General features: G+C 42.8%; 2 protein-coding genes across 7 annotated transcripts; one reads left to right on the top strand and one right to left on the bottom strand.

Annotated features, from left to right (window-relative positions):
- On the top strand, positions 1-4533 carry LOC118384508 (apoptosis regulator BAX). The gene is made up of 6 exons (XM_035771107.2): positions 1-149; positions 1783-1831; positions 2513-2677; positions 2798-2933; positions 3155-3259; positions 3392-4533. Exons 1-6 carry the CDS (start codon positions 119-121, stop codon positions 3488-3490), a joined length of 585 nt encoding a protein of 194 aa, XP_035627000.1. The 5' UTR covers positions 1-118; the 3' UTR covers positions 3491-4533.
- Positions 959-22821, bottom strand: map3k14a (mitogen-activated protein kinase kinase kinase 14a). 6 transcript variants are annotated; one of them, XR_004825841.2, is made up of 17 exons: positions 22001-22151; positions 12976-13243; positions 12794-12875; positions 12383-12617; positions 11635-12015; positions 11391-11525; positions 11165-11294; positions 9184-9312; positions 8130-8237; positions 7852-8012; positions 7540-7690; positions 7040-7369; positions 6782-6894; positions 6299-6440; positions 6018-6118; positions 5640-5869; positions 959-3503 (listed from the first exon to the last, which is right to left on the bottom strand). XR_004825841.2 is itself a non-coding variant. In XM_035771105.2 (16 exons), exons 2-16 carry the CDS (start codon positions 13232-13234, stop codon positions 5705-5707), a joined length of 2622 nt encoding a protein of 873 aa, XP_035626998.2. In that variant the 5' UTR covers positions 13235-13243; positions 22688-22821; the 3' UTR covers positions 3828-5704. The 6 variants fall into 6 exon arrangements, 5 of the variants coding, with proteins under 5 accessions (XP_035626998.2, XP_035626994.2, XP_035626995.2 ...); XM_035771105.2 differs by lacking the exons at positions 959-3503; positions 22001-22151 and adding an exon at positions 22688-22821 and having other exon boundaries at positions 3828-5869; XM_035771101.2 differs by lacking the exon at positions 959-3503 and having other exon boundaries at positions 3828-5869.
- Between the last annotated feature and the right edge of the window lie 1231 nt (positions 22822-24052).

Genomic DNA, 24052 nt, shown 5'->3' with positions numbered 1-24052 from the left:
TTCTTACAAGCTGGCATTCATGAACGAGCAACAAGAAGCCACTCCTATGTTACTGTAAACATATGTCACATGACTGCAGGCGGAAGCAGACTCAAAGTAATATTAGTAACGTTACAAGATGGCTACGCCGTCGGGAGGAGGCGATTCAGGTAAGTGACATAACTATGATAAACACAATCGATACGGAACTGTGGCACTGATATCGTAATTATCGTGAGCCGGAACTTAAAGTATTTGTCACAGTTTAGTTAACTTGTTAAATAATTGAGGGTTGTTACCGGTTGGACCCAGCCGCGTCGAGCTAGCCAGCTGGTTAACTAGCTAACATAACACCCAACCATCCCATCTCTGAAACATGCCCATACACATAACTAGGTAGTTAAGTTATCTATCTATCTATCTATCTATCTATCTATCTATCTATCTATCTATCTGGGAAAGGTACATTATAGTAAACTTGTTTTCTTTTCTCACCAATCTAGCCTGTAACGTTATGTGCTAGTCTGTAATAAACAGTTAATTGGTATATACATATACACCCCAAACATTCTGTTTTGTATTGGATATTCGGTATTGAACCAAGCATGCCATGACATGGAGTATTGTGACGTTTATTTCTGAATCAGAGGAGGATGGAGAACAATCGACACCTTTTGTGTGTTAATCTTAGATCTTTTTGAAGATTGAAATCTGATAAGAAAATGAGAAATTCACACAAAAAACCTATGGATTGTTCTCCATCCTTCCCTGGTTTAGAATATATTTTCATTGTCATGGCATGCTTGGTTCAATAGCTATTGGCGAGAGAACCGAATATCCTATATAAAACAACCTTTACCTTGGTACTGAACCATATACCTACCGGCTGGCTCTCTAAAAAGTCTTTTTAACAGTACTTTCCTGGGGATATTTTGTCTCAATGAAGATGAAGGACAAACCACACAGACAATCGGTATAGTAAGTTTAAATGTAATTTTATTCAACATTCTGGCAAGGAACATTTACAAGATTTTGCAGGCATTTGTTTCAAGCTGTTTATACCAATTAATAGTGTATTACAGACTGATTCGTCAGACTAGTATGTGGGTGCTAGCTAGCTGTGTTTAATATGCATGTTAGTGTGTGTGTGTGTGTGTGTGGGGGGGTGTATTTAAGATACTCTTTGAAGAGGTAGTGTTTCAGATGTTTTTGGGAAGATGGGCAGGGGGAAGCTGGTTCCACCATTGGGGTGCTAGGGCACAGAAGAGCTTGGACGGGGCTGATTGGGAGCTGCCCTCCTGTAGGGCTGGTAGGGGCAGGTGTGGCAGTGCAATGAGTCGTTGTACTTCATTCTTAATGGTTGTAATTCCAGAAACATCATTGGCAACTAACCTATCTGTAGTACATCTTGGGCCAGCCCAACTGTTACTAATGTCAGCTGAGAAGTCTACTTCTGAAAATGAGTCAGCTGTTGTTTTAACTTTCACGTAAATTCATGTCACACTGAACTGGTCATTAGACCCGCATACTTCAGTACCTACTTGTTCAAAAATGTATTTTTGTGTCACATTTCAAACATGTTTAGCCCATTACATAATATATTTATGACTCCCCAGTTTCGATATGACAGACACCCATACATTGGCCTTGGCTGACGCTACCTACGTGACTCAGTCAGGAGGACTTCAAGAGTTCAGTGTTAGCCAGACTACCTAGACATAGGCATTGTCTTAAATTGCCTCTACCTGCTGTTGGTTTATGTTCTGGTAGTACTCTCACTACAGTGTTGCTTTGTGTTCTCAGGTAATGGAACTGATCAGGTACTAGAACTGGGAAAAAGATTACTGACAGAGTGAGTATACCTTCTTGTTTACTCCTGAATGTGATCTTTATTCACATTTGTCTGATTTAATCAGGCTGTAATATACTATTTAATTGGTACATATAGCCTGAAACACTGAGTCCAAATCATAAATGTTCCTTTACAAGCCAGAATGTTGAATAACATTACATTTGAACTTACACTACAGGTTGTCTGTGCGGTTTGTCCTTCAGCCACTTGACATTTGAGACAAAATATCCTCAGTAAAAAGCCTGTTTACCAGGCTTTTTACTGAGCCGGTAGGTATATGGTTCTGTTGGCTTGTGTTTTTGGTGTGTATTTTCAATCTTCTGACGAATGCGACGTAAACACATGTACAATATGTAAACAATAGCCAAGCGTCAGCGAACCACAGATCAGACGTTGCTCGCATTCATCTGACCTACCAGTACTCTAAAAAGCCTGGTAAACAATACTTTCCTGTGGATATTTGTCTCACATTTCAAGCGTCTGAAGGACAAACTGCACAGACAACCTATAGAGTAAGTTAAAAAAAAAAAAAAAAATTCAACATTCTGGCTGAACATTTTATAAGATTTTGCGCTCCAATGTTTCAGGCTGTATATACCAATTAATTTTGTTACACCCTGATTAATCAGACAAGGATCACATATACTAGCTAGTTGTTTACCGGTGACCCTCTCTTCGCAGTTTCATCTACGAGCGGGTTCGTCGCCATGCTGACAGCAGTACTCAGTTGTCAGTGTTACAGACCCAGTTGGGCGGGAGTGAGCTGTGTGACCCCAACCACAAGAAACTGGCCCAGTGCCTGCAGCAGATTGGAGATGAGCTGGATGGCAATACACAACTCCAAGGGTATCTTAAACCAAGGACTTAGAAAGGGACTCCAGCTCTTTGCTTGAACCAATATTCACTTTGAATTGACCTCTGGAGTTTGTGCAATACTCAGAGCATCTCTCTTGTTTTTCCATTCAGTATGATAAATGATACTGCACTCCAGCCCAGCCAGGAGGTTTTTATGAGAGTGGCCTGTGAGATCTTCTCTGATGGGAAGTTCAACTGGGGCAGGGTGGTGGCACTCTTCTACTTTGCCTGTCGGCTGGTCATCAAGGTGAGGGTTGTCAGTGGTTGTGTTTTATTTAGCTCTCCTCTCTCAGTCAATCTCTTGCTCTCTTGTCCTCCGTTAGACAAAGGAAACGGGGCTCATCTCAGTCGGAATAGATTCACTGTTTTGAAAACCGCAACACTTGGAATGGTATTGCATTTTACAAGTTTTGGGATGAGTTGGCTTCTTCATTGTGTAATAAGACAGCATCGTCTTTCTCTCCTCAGGCTCTGTTGACCAAGGTCCCCGACATCATCAGAACCATTATCAGCTGGGCCACAGACTACCTGCGAGATCATGTGATCAACTGGATTAGGGAGCAGGGTGGCTGGGTAAGGAATCAGTAGATGTGCTTTCCCCAAATTGATTTACAGGTTTCATACATGTTTTTTTTTTTATAAATGTGTTTTTCAATTTGTAGTTGTAGTGATGGTTGAAGACAATGGTCTCTTCCTAATTCTTAGGAGGGAATCCGTTCCTACTTTGGCACTCCCACCTGGCAGACCGTGGGGGTGTTCCTCGCTGGAGTTCTTACCACTGTGCTGGTCATCCGCAGGATGTGAGTGGGAGGAGAGCCTGAGAGAAGAAAGGACAAAGAGGGAGGGACATAAGACTGGGAGGAGAACTAGGTAGTAGAGACAGACCTGATGTGAGGGTAAATGGGAAGTGTTTCTGGGGAAGGAAAAGGTGAGGAAAAATAGAGTTGGGAATGGAAAAACAGCTATGTTTGGACCTGATCAACCACTCCTCTTTCCTGCCCTCCATCCATGGCAAAGGATCAAATCAGATTCAAAGTTCTTCTTACCTCTGTTCCCTACACCGCTAAAAATGTATGTGGCTCTTGACCGCACATACAGGAGAGAAAGATGGAAAGAGATGTATAGAGACTCGGCCAGGGCACATCTTTGAATTAATTTATTTTTTATTTCTTACAAACAAACAAGTCGCTGCATGACATTTTGTTGCTTAAGTCTTATGACATGAACTGATGACATTAAATCCCCCCCCACCCCAGGTTAGCCATGAGGGTCTCCTATGCTTTACTGCTGTGCTTTATTTCTGTTGCACTTCTCCCATTGAGTCTCCTTTTTCCTATCTGGTCATTCTCTCCGGGCTGTCTTCATTGTATCTCTTTGCTAGAGTATGCATTTTGGGGTCTGTGTCTGTGAGCATCTATGTGTGATCATAGGATCAACATATGTTCCAGGTACGCGCGCGTGTGTGTGTGTGCGCGCAATTCTACTGCACACACACAGCACTGTCCTCCTCTCACAGATGTTTACCTCTCTCTCTCAGCATAGTGTTCAAAGTACTGTATTCTATGGTGGGCTATTTAAAAGTAGACTATACCATAATCTTTCAATCAAATGCTCTTTTTATACACCTTGTTTGTGTTAACAAATAAGGGAACTTTCTTATTTCTTTTAAGTTGTCAGTGCCTTCATCCTTTTTTTAATTTCTACAATAAATTGCTTTGATATTGTTCAAATTTTTCACTTTTTATATAAATCTTTTGTAAAACTCTTGTCCCCTGAAACTATCTTTTTGCAGTGACAGTTTGTTTTAGTAATATGAACCTAAAATAAAAACATTTTATGGATTGTGATCCTTCTTAAGCTGTGACATATTTGGGGAAAGATTGTGGGGTGTGAAAAAGATGATTTTAAAACTATTGCCTGCTTATACACAAATTCTCAACTGGAAGCATAAGAGAGTGTCTAATAGTAATGCAGTAGTTGGATTAAATCTTTCCTATTGATCAACAAATGGATATGAAATTCTCCAGAGTAGAGCTTTGATTTCATGACATGATGCCATCTTACTGTAAGGTACACAGGGTTGAGATGTTAACATCTTATTGGCTCAGTGCTGTTGTTGGGTGTCCTCTAGCTAAGTACAGAAAAGGGTTGTCATTTTTGGACAGCTGTATAAAATTATGCTAGATCTACAGCACTGTTGAACATTTCATACCGTACTTTGAGAAAAGGCAGTTGTAGCTTGTTCACATGAACCATTGTCTCAAAAGAGAACACAAAGACCACGTGTGTCTGTGCTCCTGTAATTTACAGGGATATCCATTTATTAGAAACCCATGACATTTGTCCCTTTTATCCTCTACGGGATCGGTGTCCCTATACCGGGACGATTGTTGCTAATGTGACTAGAATGACGTAAGTAACATTTCCAGGACATGCGTCTTATATGTGCAGAAAGTTTAAATTCTTGTTAATCTAACTGCACTGTCCAATTTACAGCAGCTATTATAGTGAAAAAATACCATTTATTGTTTGAGTGCACAACAACAACAAACTTATCACACCACTTGGTTTGATACATTCACCCCTGAAGGTAAATTATGTACTTACATTCAGTAATATTGCTCTGATTTGTCATCCTAAGGGTCCCAGAGATAAAATGTTTGGTTTGATAAAATCTGTTTTTTTTATATTCAAATGTAGGAACTGGGTTCTAAAGATTGAATCCCTGCCGTTAATATTCTCCTACATTAATTTGACATTTCTACAAACTTCAAAGTGTTTCCTTTCAAATTGTGTCAAGAATATGCATATCTTTGCTTCAGGTCCTGAGCAACAGGCAGTTAGATATGGGTTGTCATTTTAGGCAAAAATTGGAAATAAGGGTACGATCCTTAAGAAGATTATGCATAACACACAGTTTGATCAAAAGCAGGATAGAATGAGACAGGCGTACAGGAGTGAGTCTACAGTCCTGATGCTTGATGAGACTGCTACTGATGAATGGGGGGAGTTGATGGCTCAGTCACGAGTCTCCAGCACCCCCTCCTTGACCCTCCATCTCCAGGCCTGGCTGTAGTCAGGAGCAGGGACACAGCGGAGCAGGAGGCCAGAGTCCTGCACCTCCTCGTCATGGGCCACTGGCACCCGCTCCTGAGTCTCCATGGTGAACACCCTCTCAGAGATCTAGGGGGGAGAGAGACACACAGGTGTAAGATTTATTGTGGTGTAATGAAGGACTGTGTAGTCGCCTGTGAAAAGGACAAGAGCATAAACATGAAAATATGATTGTGCATGACTTGTTGTCAGGGGTCTACCATGATTCCTCACTCACCTGGTCGCTGATCCCCGTGGCGATGTGGCCCACCTTCACCCTACGTTTCTCTCGGATCCGGATGCTTTGCCCATTTACGTCCGTGATGCAGACGTCCACTCCTGAGCCAATCACAGTGCAGAGAAACAGCCAACATGAGTGCACTGCACATGCTTTCTCAGCATGAGTGATATCTCTATGGGAATGAGATCCTATCCAGTGGGAAACAACATGACATGATCCTCTTATCTAAACATCCTGACCTGTAGCACCTTCCAGGGTCAGCTAACGATGTCACTCACCCTCAAAGCATCGGGGTGGAGACAGGTGGCTTTGGTGAACCAGCCAGTCCATACTGAGAATCTGTCCGTCCGGTTGGCTGTTGTAGGAGAACACGCCAGAGCTGAGGTCATCACCTGGGCTGATGGACCAACGGCCAGAGTCCTGTAGTCAGGGAGGAGGGAGACGGGGAAAATAGAGGGAGAACCGTGAATGGGTTGATAATGTGACCGAGAGATCCAGATACCAATCCACAGAAACACATTACATACCCTACAGCTGTTCATATTATCTAACATGGTCCTTCTGGGTGGTCCTTCTGTGGCTCAGTTGGTAGAGCATGGCGCTTGTAACGCCAGGGTAGTGGGTTCGATTCCCGGGACCACCCATACGTAGAATGTATGCACACATGACTGTAAGTCGCTTTGGATAAAAGCGTCAGCTAAATGGCATATATTATATTATTATTAACATGTCAGGTATGGCAGGTTTGTATGGTGGGTTACCTTTCTGTCCCATAAGTCCCTGTTGGAGTAACAGTCACTGCTGCTCAGGCAGGACAGTAGTTGCTCCTGCGTTTCTGCTGAGTGCAGCTGAGACAGACTGGTCAGGTAGAACTCTGCAGACGAACAGAAGAGGAGCGTTAAGAACAGAGGAGTTGACTTGAGTTGATATAGACACACAAGGATATACATCAAGTAAAATTAACTGAGATACACAGACTGACAGACAGCAAACATGCAGAATGTTGCAACAATCCTTACCTCTCTCCAGTTTGCGCAGTTCAAGTTCAGACACGTTGGAGGTGACGTCGGCCATCTTGGGATTTTGCCATTCATGGAGTTGTGTCAGTAGAGAGCGAGGTGAGTCTGGAGGTGAGGTTGTCTCCTCTGTGTCTGCCTCACTACCTTCCTCCTCATCATTGTTCAGCTCTCTGCTCCCTGGGTTCATGGATTCCAGCAATAGCTTATGGTTCTCCTCAGAGCAGGTGTCTCTGCTGAAGGGAGGCCAGGGCTGGCTAGACTGGCCGGGGCTGTCATCTATCTGTAAGGGCTCCTTATAGGACCCTCTGATGGGGCTGGTGAGTCCTCCCACTAAAGACACACAGTAGGGTTGTTAGTCAGTTATAACAAAGTTATAACATCTAAGGACTGATCTAAAGGCAGTAGGTTTGTTAGCCAGTATTCAAATGAACATGGTTAACAGCCACAGTTTTTAACATCTAAGCACTGATCTAAAAACAGTGGTGGTGCTACACCCTCACCTTCTCTCAGAGCTCTGGCTGCTCTTCCCTTGAGCTCTGGGGCAGAGGCCCTCTTGGTTGGCTCCTTCTGTAGTCCCACCTTTATGACATCAGCAGTGAAGGGACTACAATCGGGCGGGATCTCCCTCAGAGGCGGTGGTTCATTGGCTATCTGTAACCATAGCCATACGAACAATGAATCCACGACATGAAGATTCAATCCAATTGGAGGCCTAATATTGGCTCCGATTATTTTTTTTTTAAACATCAAAAGTTAAACATACTTGTCACATGTCAAGTATGAAGACAGGGTGTTGTTGTGTTGAAGGATACCTTGAATAACAGTGGGCGGGAGTAGTATCGTGTCCAGGGCTGGCAGCCATTGAGCATGTGCAGTAACATGCAGCAGCTGCTCCACACGTCTGCTTTGGCTCCGCGGGTTTCCCCTTTCACAATCTCCGGGGCCATGTGTGTCTCTGTCCCCTTCAGATCTGCTTCCACGCACATACACAGAGTATACATTCAGACATGACAACCAGGTCAAACACTTTATTTTTGGGTGTATCCCTCTTTTTTTTGTCTGGTGTGGTCTTGAGTTCATATTTTGCTACCTCCTTGGGATGCACTTAGGCTCTGTCCACCAATGTCCATTCTCTCCGAGTGTCCAAAGTCACACAGAAAAGTGTCCCTCCCATCCTCTGACAGCAACACATTGTCCGCTGCAACACACACGCACGCACACACACACACAGGAAGGCATGTTAATCTATGGCTATATACTGGATTTGGTTATTGTTGTTCTATAATCCTGGGATGAGACAGCCATATTTAGCAGCGCTGTAGCTATGCAGACGGGGCAAGGTTCTGGTAACCAGGGGGAAAAGAGAGTCAAATCCAAGTCATGTTGGCTATTAAGAAACAGCTGTTGGGGAAGGAATGAATCTGGGGCTTATAGCATAATAGACAGGCAGCAGGTGACTTTGCAAAACCTCCCTGTTGTATCTGTGCCTGTGGTGTAGCTTATCTGACACCAGGTGGCATCTGAGCACTGAGCCATGTGGTTCCGACTGTCTATCCTTTGCTCTGCCGCTCTCTCTCTTCCTCGAGTTCTGTCTCTCCCTCTCTCTGGCTGGCGAGCGCTTGCGCCCTCTAAAGAGCAGCGGTGAGTCACGCTGTGGGAAATTCCCGGCTTGGCGCGTTCTCAGCCTGTGGTGCTCTGGTTTCACAACACAGGTGCTGGAGATCAAGACACGATCTGCGACCCTTGTGTTCCACATAACAACTGCAAAAACAGCCGAGAAAGAACTTACTCTCACCAAGGCAAAATATGAAACAAAATATGAATAGCCTGAACGTCTGCTTCTCTATTTCTCTTTACATGTGTCAACTGTCAAGAAGTCTTTTTTTTACTGTTTTAATAGCTGCCATAATCAAACACTGTAATCAAACACCGCAATCAAGCAATGCAATCAAACACCGTAATCAAACATCGCAATCAAACACCGTAATCAAACACTGTAATCAAACCTAGTTTGAAAATGCCTAGTGTCATCACCAGAGTCAGTCTACATGCCCAGACATTTAGTTACTGTGTGTTTTATGAACCTTCTGGTGTATTTTTGTTCATAAGTCAGTCATTTTTCATTATCTCATGTCTCGGCCTACCCTTTATGTCCAGATGCAGCACTCGTCTCTTCAGCAGGTGTTCCAGCGCCCCCAGGACCTGACAGTGGTAGTGTAGGGCCAGGTCCTCAGGTAGCCGACCCCTCTCTTTAATAAGCTGACCCACAGAGCCTAGAAGCAGATAATAGAGAAGAGGACAGGAGGGGTCAGTGGGTGATAAAAAAATCACCTCAAAATCTGAGGCATTCTTCGAGAAACTCTAACAGAGGCGTCTAGTAGTGATGCCCTGGTTGACTCATAAACCGGACGCATTTAGAATATTGTGTGGATGAAGGGTGGGTGGGTGGCGTGTTGAATAAATGGAAAACAATACCTTTAAAAATCCATAAATGTGTCATTCCTGTGCAATTTATATCTATAGGCTACACTGAGGATGTTCTTTAATTATTTTAGGCTACCTGGCATTAGTGCATAAACCTAGGGGTCTAAACTGTACTAACGCCAAATAGCCTACATGCCAATAACCACATGCTTTTGGGAACGGGCAAAAAAAGTTTACGTCGGCCTCCCGAGTGGTACAGCGGTCTAAGACACTGCATCGTAGTGCTAGCTGTGTCACAAGAGATTCTGAGTTCTAGTCCAGGCTCTGTAGGAGCCGGCCGCGACCGGGAGACCACGGACAATTGGCCCAAGGTCGTCTGGGTTAGGGGAGGGCTTGGCTGGCAGGGATGTCCTTGTCCCATCGCACACTAGCGACTCCTGTGGCGGGCCGGGCGCAGTGCACACTGTCACCAGGTGTACGGTGTTTCCTCTGACACATTGGTGCGGCTGGCTTCCAGGGTTGGGTATTGTGGGCATTGTGTCAAGAAGCAGTGCAGCTTGGTTGGGTTGTGTTTCTGAGGACGCACGGCTCTCGACCTTCGCCTCTCCCAAGTCCGTACGGGAGTTGTAGCAATGAGACAAGACTGTAACTACCAATTGGATACCACGAAATAGGGGACAAAAAAGGGGTAATTTGTAAAAAATAATAATAATAACTTTAAGGTTACGTCAATCCACGGAGGCAAAAAGGAGTTTAATTCAACAAGAGAAAAGCGTTGAAATGTTGAATATAAAGGGAAAGGAGGGCCAGAAAAGTAATGTTGGGAAAATATTTGGTGAAGTGGGAAATGTGTGATGATTGCGAGGCGCTATACAAATTCAACAGTCACAAGACGGGGACTTCAAATAGGGAAGTTCAAGGGAACTGTAGCCTATTGTTCAGATGGGTTAAATGGAAACTGAAATCTGGACACTGACTGTAGGTCTATAACTTCACATAGCCTTAATATTAACTCCTGCAAAATTAAGGATTTCTTGCAGTAACATGATACACCAAATGTTGGCAAAATTCTGACTCAGGAACAAGTGAAATGTGATTTCTTTCTATCAGCATCTTGAGAGAATGCAAATGCTCAGTTAGTACCTCTACAGATGGTATCTATCTTTATCAGCATCATAAAAGCTGATAGAATTTCAACCACATAAAATATTCCCTGTAAGTATTTTTTGGTCCCTAATCGTCTTTGCTCCATGAAAGAAGATGACAGAGAAAAACTCTACCGATGTCAACTAGATTAAAGCATTCATTCTATTGATTTATGACAATCTGGTGAGCAGGGGTTAATATAGTCTTTGAGGGCAACATAAAATGACAAAAGAAAAGCTGTATCTATTTAATTATAGACAAGTTGACTAACAAATAGTCAACCAAAATGTTAGAAATTATAAGCAGAAACATATCTAAAATCAGGAGAAAATCTGCACCCCCTGTCAAAAAATAATTCCACTGTCTTTTGACTATAGCCTACGGCATTTTTCTATGTTTGCAGGTCAGATTGTCACTTTATCATATATATTCTGGCGGTTGCGGATGGGTTATTAGCAATTGTGGGTGGGTGCAGGTGAACAAAAAGCTTGCCCGCACATAACTAGCATCCAGGTCACTGCCTGAGATCGAGGTACAGTATAGTGTATAGCTCACCAGCTTTGAGGTCCATAAAGAGGACGACGTAGGGCCCCTCTCTGATCACTCCGAAGAGTTCCACCACGCGAGGAGACTTCAGGGCACTCCACGTACCCACTTCCTCACTACTAAAACTCTTCAGGAGAATCTGGGAGGAAGGAGAGGGACGAGAGTTCAATAGTTATCAATAGTGAGAGATAACACACAGATAATGTATACACATAGAGTGTAAGTGCTGTTGTACCTTTTTAGCGCAAAATCTGAAGTGTGTTCTGTTGTCTTGCACACTGTGCACTTCCCCGTATGACCCTGTGTTGATAGACTTGCAGAGGCTGTAGTCCTTCCCCTCCCTGTACTCATAATTCACAGGCTGAATATTCTAATAGGAAATAAGAGGGAACAATTGGCTGAGTAAATAAGGAGGAATCAGAAAAAGCCACAAGTAAACAACTGCATTTATCGACAACTACTGCAGTCTGGAAAGTTACCTCATTGAAGATCAGGCCCTCGTTGGTGTCAGTCTCTGAGACTTCTCCCTCCTTCTCCCAGACATGCCTTTCCACGTCTTTGCAGAAGGGACCTGCGTAGCATCGGTCCTCCTGACTGACACTGCCCCTGAGCCCTGCTAGGGCCAACGAACAGTCTCCCACACTGCTGAGAGGAGAGTCCGAGTCACTCTCCTGCCCATAGGTGGAGAGGTTGCAGGAGGGGCTAAACACCTGGGGGCCCCAACATGGGTGGGAATGGCTGGGGCCCCTGTTGCAGTCCTGGAGGGGGTAAGGGGGGCGTCTTGTGTCATGCGCCTCTAAACTCGGGATACTGCTACTGTATGAAGTGCTGATGTTACTTAATGGCTCTGAAGCGTCCTCCTAAAGGGGAGAAAGACAAACCAACCACCAGGTGATTAAAGGTGACTGTCTGCCAGGAAAGAACTTTCACCTTCAGGTGATGATACTGACACTGACAACTATCTATGTGGGTGAGGCTTCAAGACTAGTATGGACACCTGAAAGGAAGCTTTGTCAGACATTCAAGAGTTCTCTGAATCACTTCCTCCCGGTTGGAAGGCTAATGTTTGTGTTAGTATGTTTGCTGATAGAAGCTCAAACACTATATGAGACCGTCTACGGTTCATACTACAGACTATGAATCATAAGAAAGGCACTTCAAGTAGAGTTCAACATCATCCATTTTGTGTCTGACGGTAGGATGTTACAGGGAGCGTGTTCATCTTACCTGGGTCTGGATCAGTTGAGGAGAACTGCCAGTCTGGGTCTCCTGCTCAGGGACACCAGAAGGTACTCTACGTCTCTGTCTCTGCTTCCCTGTTTCCCTCTGCTCCTCTTTCTTCTCCTTCCTCTTCTGTTTCTTCCTTGGCTTCTTCCTGGGGGAGCAGTGGGCCGGGGAGCCTGGTTGGTCCTGGTTGGAGGCTGCGGTGGAACACGCCACATTGTTGTGCTCTGATGAGTCCCTGTGGAAGACAACAGCAATGCCTGTGTGAATGCAGTACTGTCACGAAAACCCAAAACTGTAAGAAGACATTAGTGGTTTAACCAATGCTTTGTAGCTAAAGAAGAAAACCAAAGATTGAGATAGTTGGAAGGAGAGATAATGGAGTGTGTTATGGAGGGATACGTGAGGTCATACCGGTTGATTAAGCAGTTGGGGGACCCGACATAGGAGCGTTCGGAGCAGGAAGGGCTGAACTGCTGGGAGTCTTGGGTTTCACCTGGGGAAGCACAGACAGCAGGTGTTAGCTTGGTGCCATTCTCTCTCTCTCTGTAATTAATCCTATCAAAACTAGTATCGCCCGTACTTAGTATACTCACATTCAGCCTGGGCTATGAACGAGTTCTTCTGATAGTTCAGTGGACCTGCTTCACCCACTTGTTCTGCTGTGCCCTGCGTTAGGACTTGAATTAGTCTGGGTTTTAAACAAGCCATGAAGTCCCCTTCGCTCTCCTTCCCCTCCTCGTCACTCGTCCTGTCTTCTGGGCTGGGGAGGCTTGGGTAAGACCCCTTCAGTTCTATTTGGGGTGACCCTGAGAATGGTCTGGTCGAGTTAAAGATCCTTTGATTCACCGCCATTCTCACCTGCTGGAAAAGGAAACAGAAAATTATGTCAATTCAGAATAAAACATGGTTTTATCCTGTTTACTGACTTCGCTGTTGGCTGGACTATTCAAAACGGTCCTTCCTTGAACAGCTCAGTGTACAGTACTTCATTTGAAGCACATCTCCACAACAACCAACTTGCTGATCTAAGCGATCCTCACACCTGTCCATTAGCAGAGAGCGGAGCAGAGCTTGTGACTGGGTAATCAAAAACTCCAGTATAGCTTATTCACTTCATGTCAATTGAACTTCACACCTGCTAAGAATGGAATAATGTCCGGCTTTGTGTGGCAGTGAAACAAGTCAATCTAGTAATTGTTTATCCCTGCCTTGTATTGTTTATCTCTGCCTTGTAAATATTTTTTGTACTTTTTAACTCTGCATTATTTTTTTATTTTTTTTATTATTATTATTATTTTTTAACCTTTATTTAACCAGGCAAGTCAGTTAAGAACATATTCTTATTTTCAATGACGGCCTAGTGGGTTAACTGCCTGTTCAGGGGCAGAACGACCTTGTCAGCTCGGAGGTTTGAACTCGCAACCTTCCGGTTACTAGTCCAACGCTCTAACCACTAGGCTACGCTGCCGCCCCTAACTCTGCATTGTTGGGAATGGGCTCGTAAGTATTTCCCAGTAAAGACCACACCTGTTGTATTCGGTGCATGTGACCAATAAAATTTGATTTGAAACATATACATTTCTCAACATGGAGGAAGTGTATGCTTGACACAGAAACTTGATCGCAACTCCTTCTCTGCTGAAACTTCACGTTTTGCGGTGAGCGAATTAAACAGGAAACTCGATCACGGCATTGTTTTGACAGTTACAACTGTGTAGTTAACACCAGGAAGTAGTTGTGTTGTAAAGACTGCTACATGGCATGTTCAAGGAACAGAACTGCCTCAGTTCCACAGAATATCATGTGTGTGTGTGTGTGTGTGTGTGTGTGTGTGTGTGTGTGTGTGTGTGTGTGTGTGTGTGTGTGTGTGTGTGTGTGTGTGTGTGTGTGTGTGTGTGCATCAAGCATGGAGTATGTATTTCAAATGAAAACCCCTCTGATCTGAGCATGTTTAATTCAGTAGAGAAAGGCCAGAAAGGCTTTGGACCTAGGCCCGCTTAGTGAGCACTGTAAGCGGAGAGCTGTAGAGCTATAGGGTTGCTGCATGTTGCATCAGTGTGCCAGCACTTCACATGAGTTTATCTTTCCCCCTCACTTTTGATCTTCCCTTTGACAGGTGCCCCGTTCCCTTTATGACACGCCAAGCTCAGGTTGACTACCAGGGTAAATGCTATGTAAATGTTTATACCCGGATATGCAAATCTTGTTTGAAATCTCTTAGAACCTGTATAGCATTCAAATAAAACACTCCACACACTGTTCAGTGAATTTTCCTCCACTTTCCTGTCAATCTCTTCATTCCCCTCCTCCACACACACTTTGTCTAACCCAGACTCTGATCAGGCACACCGGCTTTGTCATTCACTGATCATCACTTCCTGCTAAAGCAAGAGCTCCGCACACGTACCCCTCCTCCAAAACACAGCACCACACCCCAACTGAAATCAAGTGGGGCGGAAGTAAGAACAGGCCCTTTGACAAAGAACTGGACAGAAAAATAGACGCTGAGGAAGGAAACATAGACCTACCAACAGAGGCAGGTCCGAATTGCAGGTCTGCAGTCTCTTCTGGTTATCCGTTTTTCAAATAAATTCAAGTAAATACCCCTATCCTTCCAAATGATAACTCACGCTCTGTAATATAGGTCTCTTTCGACTCTCTCTCTCTCTACTTCACTCTGTAATCTTGCTGTGTATCTCGGTTGCTTGGTGTCGCTTGATCCCACTGGCCTACTGCCAACCGGGGTAGGAGCTGTGATTGGTTGATGGTGATTTACGGGAAATCCATCTCACTTCCCCACATCCCCCCTCCCTCTTTTCCCTGCAGCAGCAGGGCTGTCTTACTCTTTCTGCGCTTTCTCTTTCTCTCACTTATGCTCAGTGTCTTTCTGTCCCATTTTCACTCTCCCTTAATAATGGGAAAATTAGAGCACATTATTAAAAAGTGCACCCAACAGTGTCCAAATCTAACCTGTCTAACTCTTTAAATGTTCATTTGGGACCCAAAACAACAAACCCTGATGATCTAATTCCCAAAGCAAGGGGACACGTGTTAGCTATGTACTAGACTATGTTATACTCTTTGGCCACACTTTAAGCCTCTCATTGTGCTGCGTTGGGGCTGCAGAAAGGGGTCAGGGTTCAGGGATATGCTCTTAAAACACACTCACGGTCTAATATCAAGCAAACGATGATGCATGAATAAGCCACTTGATCCCATCAGGCCAGAGTAGTCACATCAATCATGTCCACAGGAACACCCTAGTTATGTTCTGCATATAGCCAAAGTTACAGTGGGGCAAAAAAGTATTTAGTCAGCCACCAATTGTGCAAGTTCTCCCACTTAAAAAGATGAGAGGCCTGTAATTTTCATCATAGGTACACTTCAACTATGACAGACAAAATTAGAAAAAAAATCCAGAAAATCACATTGTAGGATTTTGAATGAATTTATTTGCAAATTATGGTGGAAAATAAGTATTTGGTCAATAACAAAAGTTTATCTCAATACTTTGTTATATACCCTTTGTTGGCAATGACAGAGGTCAAACGTTTTCTGTAAGTCTTCACAAGGTTTTCACACACTGTTGCTGGTATTTTGGCTCATTCCTCCATGCAGATATCCTCTAGAATAGTAATGTTTTGGGGCTGTTGCTGGGCAACACAGACTTTCAACTCCCTCCAAAGATTTTCTATGGGGTTGAGATCTGGAGACTGGCTAGGCCACTCCAGGACCTTGAAATGCTTCTTACGAAGCCTCTCCTTTGTTGCCCGGGCGGTGTGTTTGGGATCATTGTCATGCTGAAAGACCCAGCCACGTTTCATCTTCAATGCCCTTGCTGATGGAAGGAGGTTCACTCAAAATCTCACGATACATGGCCCCATTCATTCTTTCCTTTACACGGATCAGTCGTCCTGGACCCTTTGCAGAAAAACAGCCCCAAAGCATGATGTTTCCACCCCCATGCTTCACAGTAGGTATGGTGTTCTTTGGATGCAACTCAGCATTCTTTGTCCTCCAAACACGACGAGTTGTGTTTTTACCAAAAAGTTCTATTTTGGTGTCATCTGACCATATGACATTCTCCCAATCTTCTTCTGGATCATCCAAATGCTCGCAAACTTCAGACGGTCCTGGACATGTACTGGCTTAAGCAGGGGGACACGTCTGGCACTGCAGGATTTGTGTTACTGATGGTAGGCTTTGTTACTTTGGTCCCAGCTCTCTGCAGGTCATTCACTAGGTCCCCCCGTGTGGTTCTGGGATTTTTGCTCACCGTTCTTGTGATCATTTTGACCCCACGGGGTGAGATCTTGCGTGGAGCCCCAGATCGAGGGAGATTATCAGTGGTCTTGTATATCTTCCATTTCCTAATAATTACTTCCACAGTTGATTTCTTCAAACCAAGCTGCTTACCTATTGCAGATTCAGTCTTCCCAGCCTGGTGCAGGTCTACAATTTTGTTTCTGGTGTCCTTTGACAGCTCTTTGGTCTTGGCCATAGTGGAGTTTGGAGTGTGACTGTTTGAGGTTGTGGACAGGTGTCTTTTATACTGATAACAAGTTCAAACAGGTGCCATTAATACAGGTAACGAGTGGAGGACAGAGGAGCCTCTTAAAGAAGAAGTTACAGGTCTGTGAGAGCCAGAAATCTTGCTTGTTTGTAGGTGACCAAATACTAATTTTCCACCATAATTTGCAAATAAATTCATTCAAAATCCTACAATGTGATTTTCTGGATTTTTTTTCCTCATTTTGTCTGTCATAGATGAAGTGTACCTATGATGAAAATTACAGGCCTCTCATCTTTTTAAGTGGGAGAACTTGCACAATTGGTGGTTGACTAAATACTTTTTTGCCCCACTGTATGTGCACCCATAAATCAATGATGCTGCTATCAAATCCCCTCTTTCGTATATAATCTATAATTTTTAGTTATGGGTGTTGAACTCCAGACCTTTAGCCCCTGCTGTTTTCCCTTGTTATAATCATTTTAATAAATAAAACAACATCAGATTGACTCGTGAGGATTACATGTGAGAATTGTGAGGTTTTAACTCGTAGCAGGGAAAAGGTTGGCCACCTTTTTGAGTTTGGGAAAACCTCACTTCCTTTTTCGGTTTCCTCTTTTTTTTGAGAGGAACAACACATTACTCAGAACAGAGTCACTAAAGGGCAAGGAAACTCAGGGACCACATGTCAAACAGCCAACTCTTGTATCAAATCATAGCAGTGAGTGACAGCTTAAAGCATGTAGCCTACAGTATATGAACTTATCATCACCCTTGACTCTTGCTTTATTTTACTTGTGATCGCTTAAACAGAGCGAAGGTGATCATTTTCTATCCTGGGATTAGCCTACATCCCCTGGCCTTGATGGGTCACTCACAAGTCATTTGCTCTCTTAAAAACCTCTTGAAGAGGTTAAACTATGAGAACTACAGGCTAATGATAGGTTGTAGAGCTGCACTCCACAGCCCAGAAAACCACTCTGACCAAAGGGACCAGTCATTGTGATATATAAACTAAGTCCTCCCCTAGCTGTACTCAGTATTTGGTCAACTGTGCAGATTCAGTTTTTTGTTTCTCTATGTTGTGTTATTACAGCAATGTAACAACTTTGTTATAAAAATGTAGGCCCCTGTCTATCTGTCAATGTGACAATGTAACTGTGTTTGAGGACCTCTCGACTCCCTATCAAAAACACATGCATGAAAAACATGAGCATGATACTCAGTGAGCAGAGGGGTGGGGGACAGTTGAAATCTTGGTGGAGGAGTGAGAGAATGTGGGGGCAGAAAGGACAAGAACGGGAGGAGGGGTGGAAAGGGGATCCAAAAATGGCAGCTATATTTTGGGGGAGTGAATGTAGACTGTAGAGGATACAACAAAGAAAGGAACAAATAGAGGAATGGCTGCAGATGGAACTGCTGAAAAGAATCAGGATGGATACACACAGACACACAATGACCACTGACTCATATACGCCCACTCAGATTAGCAGAATACCAGAGGCTTGAGTAAGAACAGCCGAGGGCTCCATCTCCTGCAGGACCTGGATAATTTAACACACCAGTACGCCTCCGCCATTCCTGGATACCTGCCAGTACTTCTGGGCCCCCCAGTCCCTCACAGAGCACTGTTAAGAGGCATTCATTCATGGGAAACTCAAGAAACTCATGGGAATCCAAAATGAATGTCTCAATGAGTGAATAAGGCTGGGTATCAGAGGGGGTGAAGGCCTCTGTGCATAGAAACACATCCTTCACACGCCAGAAAGACAACACCTATTCACTCTGGTTCTGTCACGTCCTGACCATAGAAAACCTGTATTTTCTATGGTAGAGTAGGTCAGGGCGTGACTAGGTTTAAAAAAAAAATCTAGTTTATATTTTCTATGTAGGGTTCTAGGTTTGATTTTCTATGTTGGTGATTTGTATAATCCCCAATTAGAGGAAGCTGGTTATCGTTGTCTCTAATTGGGGATCATACTTAAGTAGCATTTTTCTCGCCTGGGGGTTATGGGATATTGTTTATGTTTAGTTGCCTGTTAGCACTGAATTGTTGTCACAGTTTGTTTATTCTTTATTGTTTTGTATTTGCTTAAGTTTATTCATTAAAATATGTGGAACTCTATGTATGCTGTGCCTTGGTCCGACCATCATTATTTCGAACAACGTGACAGGTGCTAATAATGCATCAGACATAGAGAATTCCTAATGAGACACTTCAGTCATCACCTTTGTGCACAAATCATTAATTTCGTTATTCAAATAATTGTAGTTGAGGCTGAATGTTTTCCATCACTCACAGCCGAAGATATTAAAATGTTATATTCATCCAATGTCTGCCATGTTTTTGGATGACGTGATGAAGTCATGGCTGCTCCCTGTGCGTAGGAGATGTTGGCTGTATAAATCGGATGCAACCGAGGTATACATGGCCCATGAATCGGCGTATGTGAACATGAGTAGATCTACCTTGAAAACAACGGTTGGACATCTTGGATGCGGTCTCCAGTTCTTATTATATCTCAGTGGCTGCCAGCTAGCTACTACTAGCAAGGAAAGTCCCAAAATGAAAAAACGTTGCTATCGCCACCTTGTGAATGAGAGTGGGCCCGGCAAGGAAATCATATTACAAAAATCTTTTCCCTACTCCAAAAATCCCACTCCACCCAAGAAGATCAATGGAGTGAAGCTTGGTAGATAACTAGCTACTATGTCAGCTATCCAAATGCACAACCTCAGAGCATTTAGCACATTTTTAGACAGTTAACTTAATAGTTATATCTAGCTGCAAACATTTAGTTGTGAATTCAATACTGTAACTATGCTACTGTGCATGCTGCACAACAGTGAGTGACTCAAAAGGCAACATGTGACGGAACTACCAGTGAGCTTCATAATGTAAAATAATGTGAGAGGTGAAATGAAGAACGCGATCTACTTTATTGCCTGGAGAATTGCACAAGTTGACTGCAGGTGTTTATAAAAGTAGAATCAGTGATATAACGTACGTATATGCAGAAAGTAAACAGCATAGTGGATTAATTTCAACAACAACTAAGAGCGTTAAAGCGCGAGACTCAATTTCTCTGCTGTATTGGTATATACGGTATACTGCCAAAGCCTATATATTGCATACTGGAAGAGTGACAACAGACCCTGTACAGACAACTGGTAGAGGGTTGATAGGCCAATTGGCTTATCAAATTCGGCAACTTGTCCAAAAATAGCCTACTAGACTAAATTAACCTGTTAAGTCGACCCTCTACTTTTTCAAACATTCTGTTAAAAATCGCGCAACATTTCAGCGCCCTGCTACTCAGGCCAGGAATATAGTATATGCATATGATTAGTATGTGTGGATAGAAAACACTCAGACGTTTATAAAACTGGTTAAATCACGGCTGTGACTATAACAGAACGTGCGTTTCATCGAAAAGTGCAGGAAAATCTGATCACTGAAAATGGAAATAAATATCCTTGCGCTACTTCCAGGAATTGTTCAAAGTGAACCGAATTAAATGAGGCCGAGGTTGCAGTGCCTACAGCTTCCACACAATGTCTAGAGTCTTGTCATTTGATTCGGCTTTGATTCTTGGTCAAACCGAATCAAGGGAACCGATTCCCTCCGGTCTCCGACCGGATGTTTTGGTCGAGCTCTCTCCAGACATTTTTTCGAGACGGACACCTATAGAATTTACATCGCCTCCTGATGAATTGTATCGCTTATTAACGTGTACTAATACCTAAAGTTGCATTACAAAAGTATTTCGAAGTGTTTTGTGAAAGTTTATCGTCGACTTATTTAATTTTAAAAAATGACGTTACGTTATGAAACGCTATTTTTTTCTGTTTATCATACAGTCTTCATAGATCGATATCTAGGCTATATATGGACCGATTTAATAAAAAAAAAGACCCAATAGTGATTATGGGACATCTAGGAGTGCCAACAAAGAAGATAGTCAAAGGTAATGAATGTTTTATATTTTATTGTGCGGTTTGTGTAGCGCCGAATATGCTAATTATTTTGTTTACGTCCCCTGCGAGTCTTTTGGGGTGTTACATGCTGTCAGATAATAGCTTCTCATGCTTTCGCCGAAAAGCATTTTAAAAATCTGACTTGTTGCCTGGATTCACAACGAGTGTAGCTTTAATTCAATACCCTGCATGTGTATTTTAATGAACGTTTGAGTTTTAACTAATACTATTAGCATTTAGCGTAGCGCATTTGCATTTCCAGAGCTCTAGATGGGACGCCTGCGTGCCAGGTAGGAGCAAGAGGTTAAACTGCTAGCATGAAAAACCCAAGTTTTGAGGGAGTGTGCAATTCTGACTGCAGCACTGTCAACCAGAGCTGTTGCCAGATAATTGAATGTTCATTTCTCTACCATAAGCTGCCTCCAACATCATTTTAGAGAATTTGGCAGAATGTCCAACCGGCCTCATAACCGCAGACCACATGTATGGCGTCGTGTGGGCGAGTAGTTTGCTGATGTCAACGTTGTGAACAGATTGACAAATGGTGGCGTTATGGGCAGTCATAAACTATGGAAAAATAACACAATTGCATTTTATATATGGCAATTTGAAATTGATGTAATAAATGTATCACTAGCCACTTTAATCAATGCCACTTCATATAATGTTTACATACCCTACATTACTCATCTCATATGTATATACTGTACTCTATACCATCTACTGCATCTTGCCATCTTGGTGTAATGTATCACTAGCCACTTTAAACAATGCCACTTTTATATGGTTACATATCCTACATTACTCATCTCATATGTATATACTGTACTCTATACCATTCACTGCATATTGTCTATGCCGTTCTATACCATCACTCATTCATATATTTTTTTATGTACATATTCTTATTCATTCTTTTACACTTGTGTGTATAAGGTAATTGTTGTGAAATTGTTAGGTTAGATTACTCGTTGGATATTACTGCATGGTCGGAACTAGAAGCACAAGCATTTCGCTACATTCGCATTAACATCTCCTAACCATGTGTTTGTGAAAAAATACAATTTGATTTGCCCGTTGTCTTTCATATCAGCGAGAAAGAATCCTTCAAATAAAAAATATACACTTACTGTAGCGTTTTGCACAGATCCACAAACTGTGCAAGCCTCCATCCAGTTGAGGAACTACACTTCCTCCCCAGTTACACTTACACACGTGTTCGGAGCGCATTAGATAGCTAATTAGCCCAGGTGGCCATCTATGTCTTCCATAAACAAGCGACGTGTATTGGAGATATATTTGGGCGTGTGGGAACACTAACCCAATAAAGGTGTGTAGTAATTTAAACTTTTGTTTTATGAGAACAAAAGGTTATTTCTCTCTGATCTGCAAGACACGTTCCTTATGTTTCCAAAACACGTTCTGCAAGCGATAAGTGTTCATGTTTGCAGCAGGCGTTGACACTCCTCTTAACAAAGCACCCGGGTCAGAAGATACCATCGTCAACAGGCCGTGTGTACTGTACTGTAATATATGGCAATATCTACTGTAATAGCCCATGTGGCAACTTCGTGCATAACATCTACCTGGGTCATTTGTTATCTTAAATGTAACAACTAAGAAGTTCTTAAGTAATTAACGTTAAGTCGTTCAATAAAAATGATCATTATGCTATGGTCGAGAAAAATGTTGACGCGACTTCACTTCACCTCCTTTTCCTCCGCCATTTCAAATGTACTTCAACCCATTTGCTAAGAAAGTTATTAATATTGTGGACATATTCAATTCTAATATCTTTATAGTTCATATTGACTTACCTTTGTTCAGGTCTGTTGTTTTTGCAATTGATAAAAGGCGTCGGCTGTTTTCAGCATCTACACAGTTCGCTAAAAATGTCCAACGTTGAAAATTGCGTCATCGGAGGGGTGTAGATCTGAAAATCGAAAGTACATGATCGTTTTCGAAGTTAGGTTTGAATGTAGGAAGTGTGTGGTTCTTGTGTACAATTACTTTAGTAAACATCAAGGCTGCGTTTAAACAGGCAGCCCAATTCTGATCTTTTTTTCCACTCATATGTATTTTCTCACCAATCACATCTTTTCTCATCAGATCTCTTTCAAATGCGATCCGATTAAAATAAATCTGAATTGGGTTGCCTGTCTAAACGCAGTCTAAATGTTTTCACAATGTAGGCACAACTTTTCTCAACTTCGTTAAATCGAACCTGGAAGTAACCAAAAAAAGTAACCATAAAAAGGTTAAACAAATCAAAATATAATTTATATTTGAGATTCTTCAAAGTAGCCACCCTTTGCCTTGATGACAGCTTTGCACACTCTTGGCATTCTCTCAACCAGCTTCAGGAGGTAGTCACCTGGAATGCATTTCAATTAATAGGTGTGCCTTGTTAAAAGTAAAATATGTTAGTTATTTCTTTCCTTCTTATTGCATTTGAGCCAATCAGTTGTGTTGTGCCAAGGTAGGGGTGGTATACAGAAGATAGCCCTATTTGGTAAAATACCAAGTCCATAGTATGGCAAGAACAGCTCAAATAATCACAGAGAAACGACAGTCCATCATTACGTGAAGACATGAAAGTCAGTCAATGCAGAACATTTCAAGAACTTTGAAAGTTTCTTTAAGTACAGTCGCAAAAACCATTAAGCACTATGATGAAACTGGCTCTCATGAGAACCACCACAGGAAATGAAGACCCAGAGTTACCTCTGCTGCAGAGGATAAGTTCATTAGAGTTGCCAGCCTCAGAAATTGCAGCCCAAATAAATGCTTCACAGAGTTCAAGTAACAGACACAACTCAACATCAACTGTTCAGAGGATACTGTGAATCAGGCCTTCATGGTCAAATTGCTGCAAAGAAACCACTACTAAAGGACACCAATAATAAGAAGAGACTTGCTTGGGCCAAGAAACATGAGCAATGGACATTAGACCGTTGGAAATCTGTCCATTTGAGATTTTTGGTTCCAACGGCAGTGTCTTTGTGAGACGGATGATCTGGTTCGCGCTGATTGGGACTATCATTTGTTTTTCAACAGGACAATGACCCAACACACCTCCAGGCTGTGTAAGATTTATTTGACCAAGAAGTAGTGCTGCATCAGATGACCTGGCCTCCACAATCACCCAACCTCAACCCAACTGAGGTGGTTTGGGATAAGTT

This window comes from Oncorhynchus keta, chromosome 32, assembly GCF_023373465.1.
Source record: "Oncorhynchus keta strain PuntledgeMale-10-30-2019 chromosome 32, Oket_V2, whole genome shotgun sequence".
Lineage (NCBI taxonomy): Eukaryota > Metazoa > Chordata > Actinopteri > Salmoniformes > Salmonidae > Oncorhynchus > Oncorhynchus keta.
The sequence above is the reverse complement of the archived record's forward strand: the minus strand, read 5'-3'. Positions and strand labels throughout refer to the sequence as shown.

Coding starts and splice junctions, on each gene's coding strand:
- map3k14a (XM_035771101.2), bottom strand. CDS start 22,042: ATGGAGGCTTGCACAGTTTGTGGATCTGTGCAAAACGCTACA. Junction 11,526..11,634: donor AGGGCCTGATCTTCAATGAG/GTAACTTTCCAG, acceptor ATTTCCTATTAG/AATATTCAGCCTGTGAATTA. Junction 8,238..9,183: donor GCTGCATCTGGACATAAAGG/GTAGGCCGAGAC, acceptor TGTGTGTTGCAG/CGGACAATGTGTTGCTGTCA.
- LOC118384508 (XM_035771107.2), top strand. CDS start 119: ATGGCTACGCCGTCGGGAGGAGGCGATTCAG. Junction 1,832..2,512: donor GGAAAAAGATTACTGACAGA/GTGAGTATACCT, acceptor CTCTCTTCGCAG/TTTCATCTACGAGCGGGTTC. Junction 3,260..3,391: donor TTAGGGAGCAGGGTGGCTGG/GTAAGGAATCAG, acceptor CCTAATTCTTAG/GAGGGAATCCGTTCCTACTT.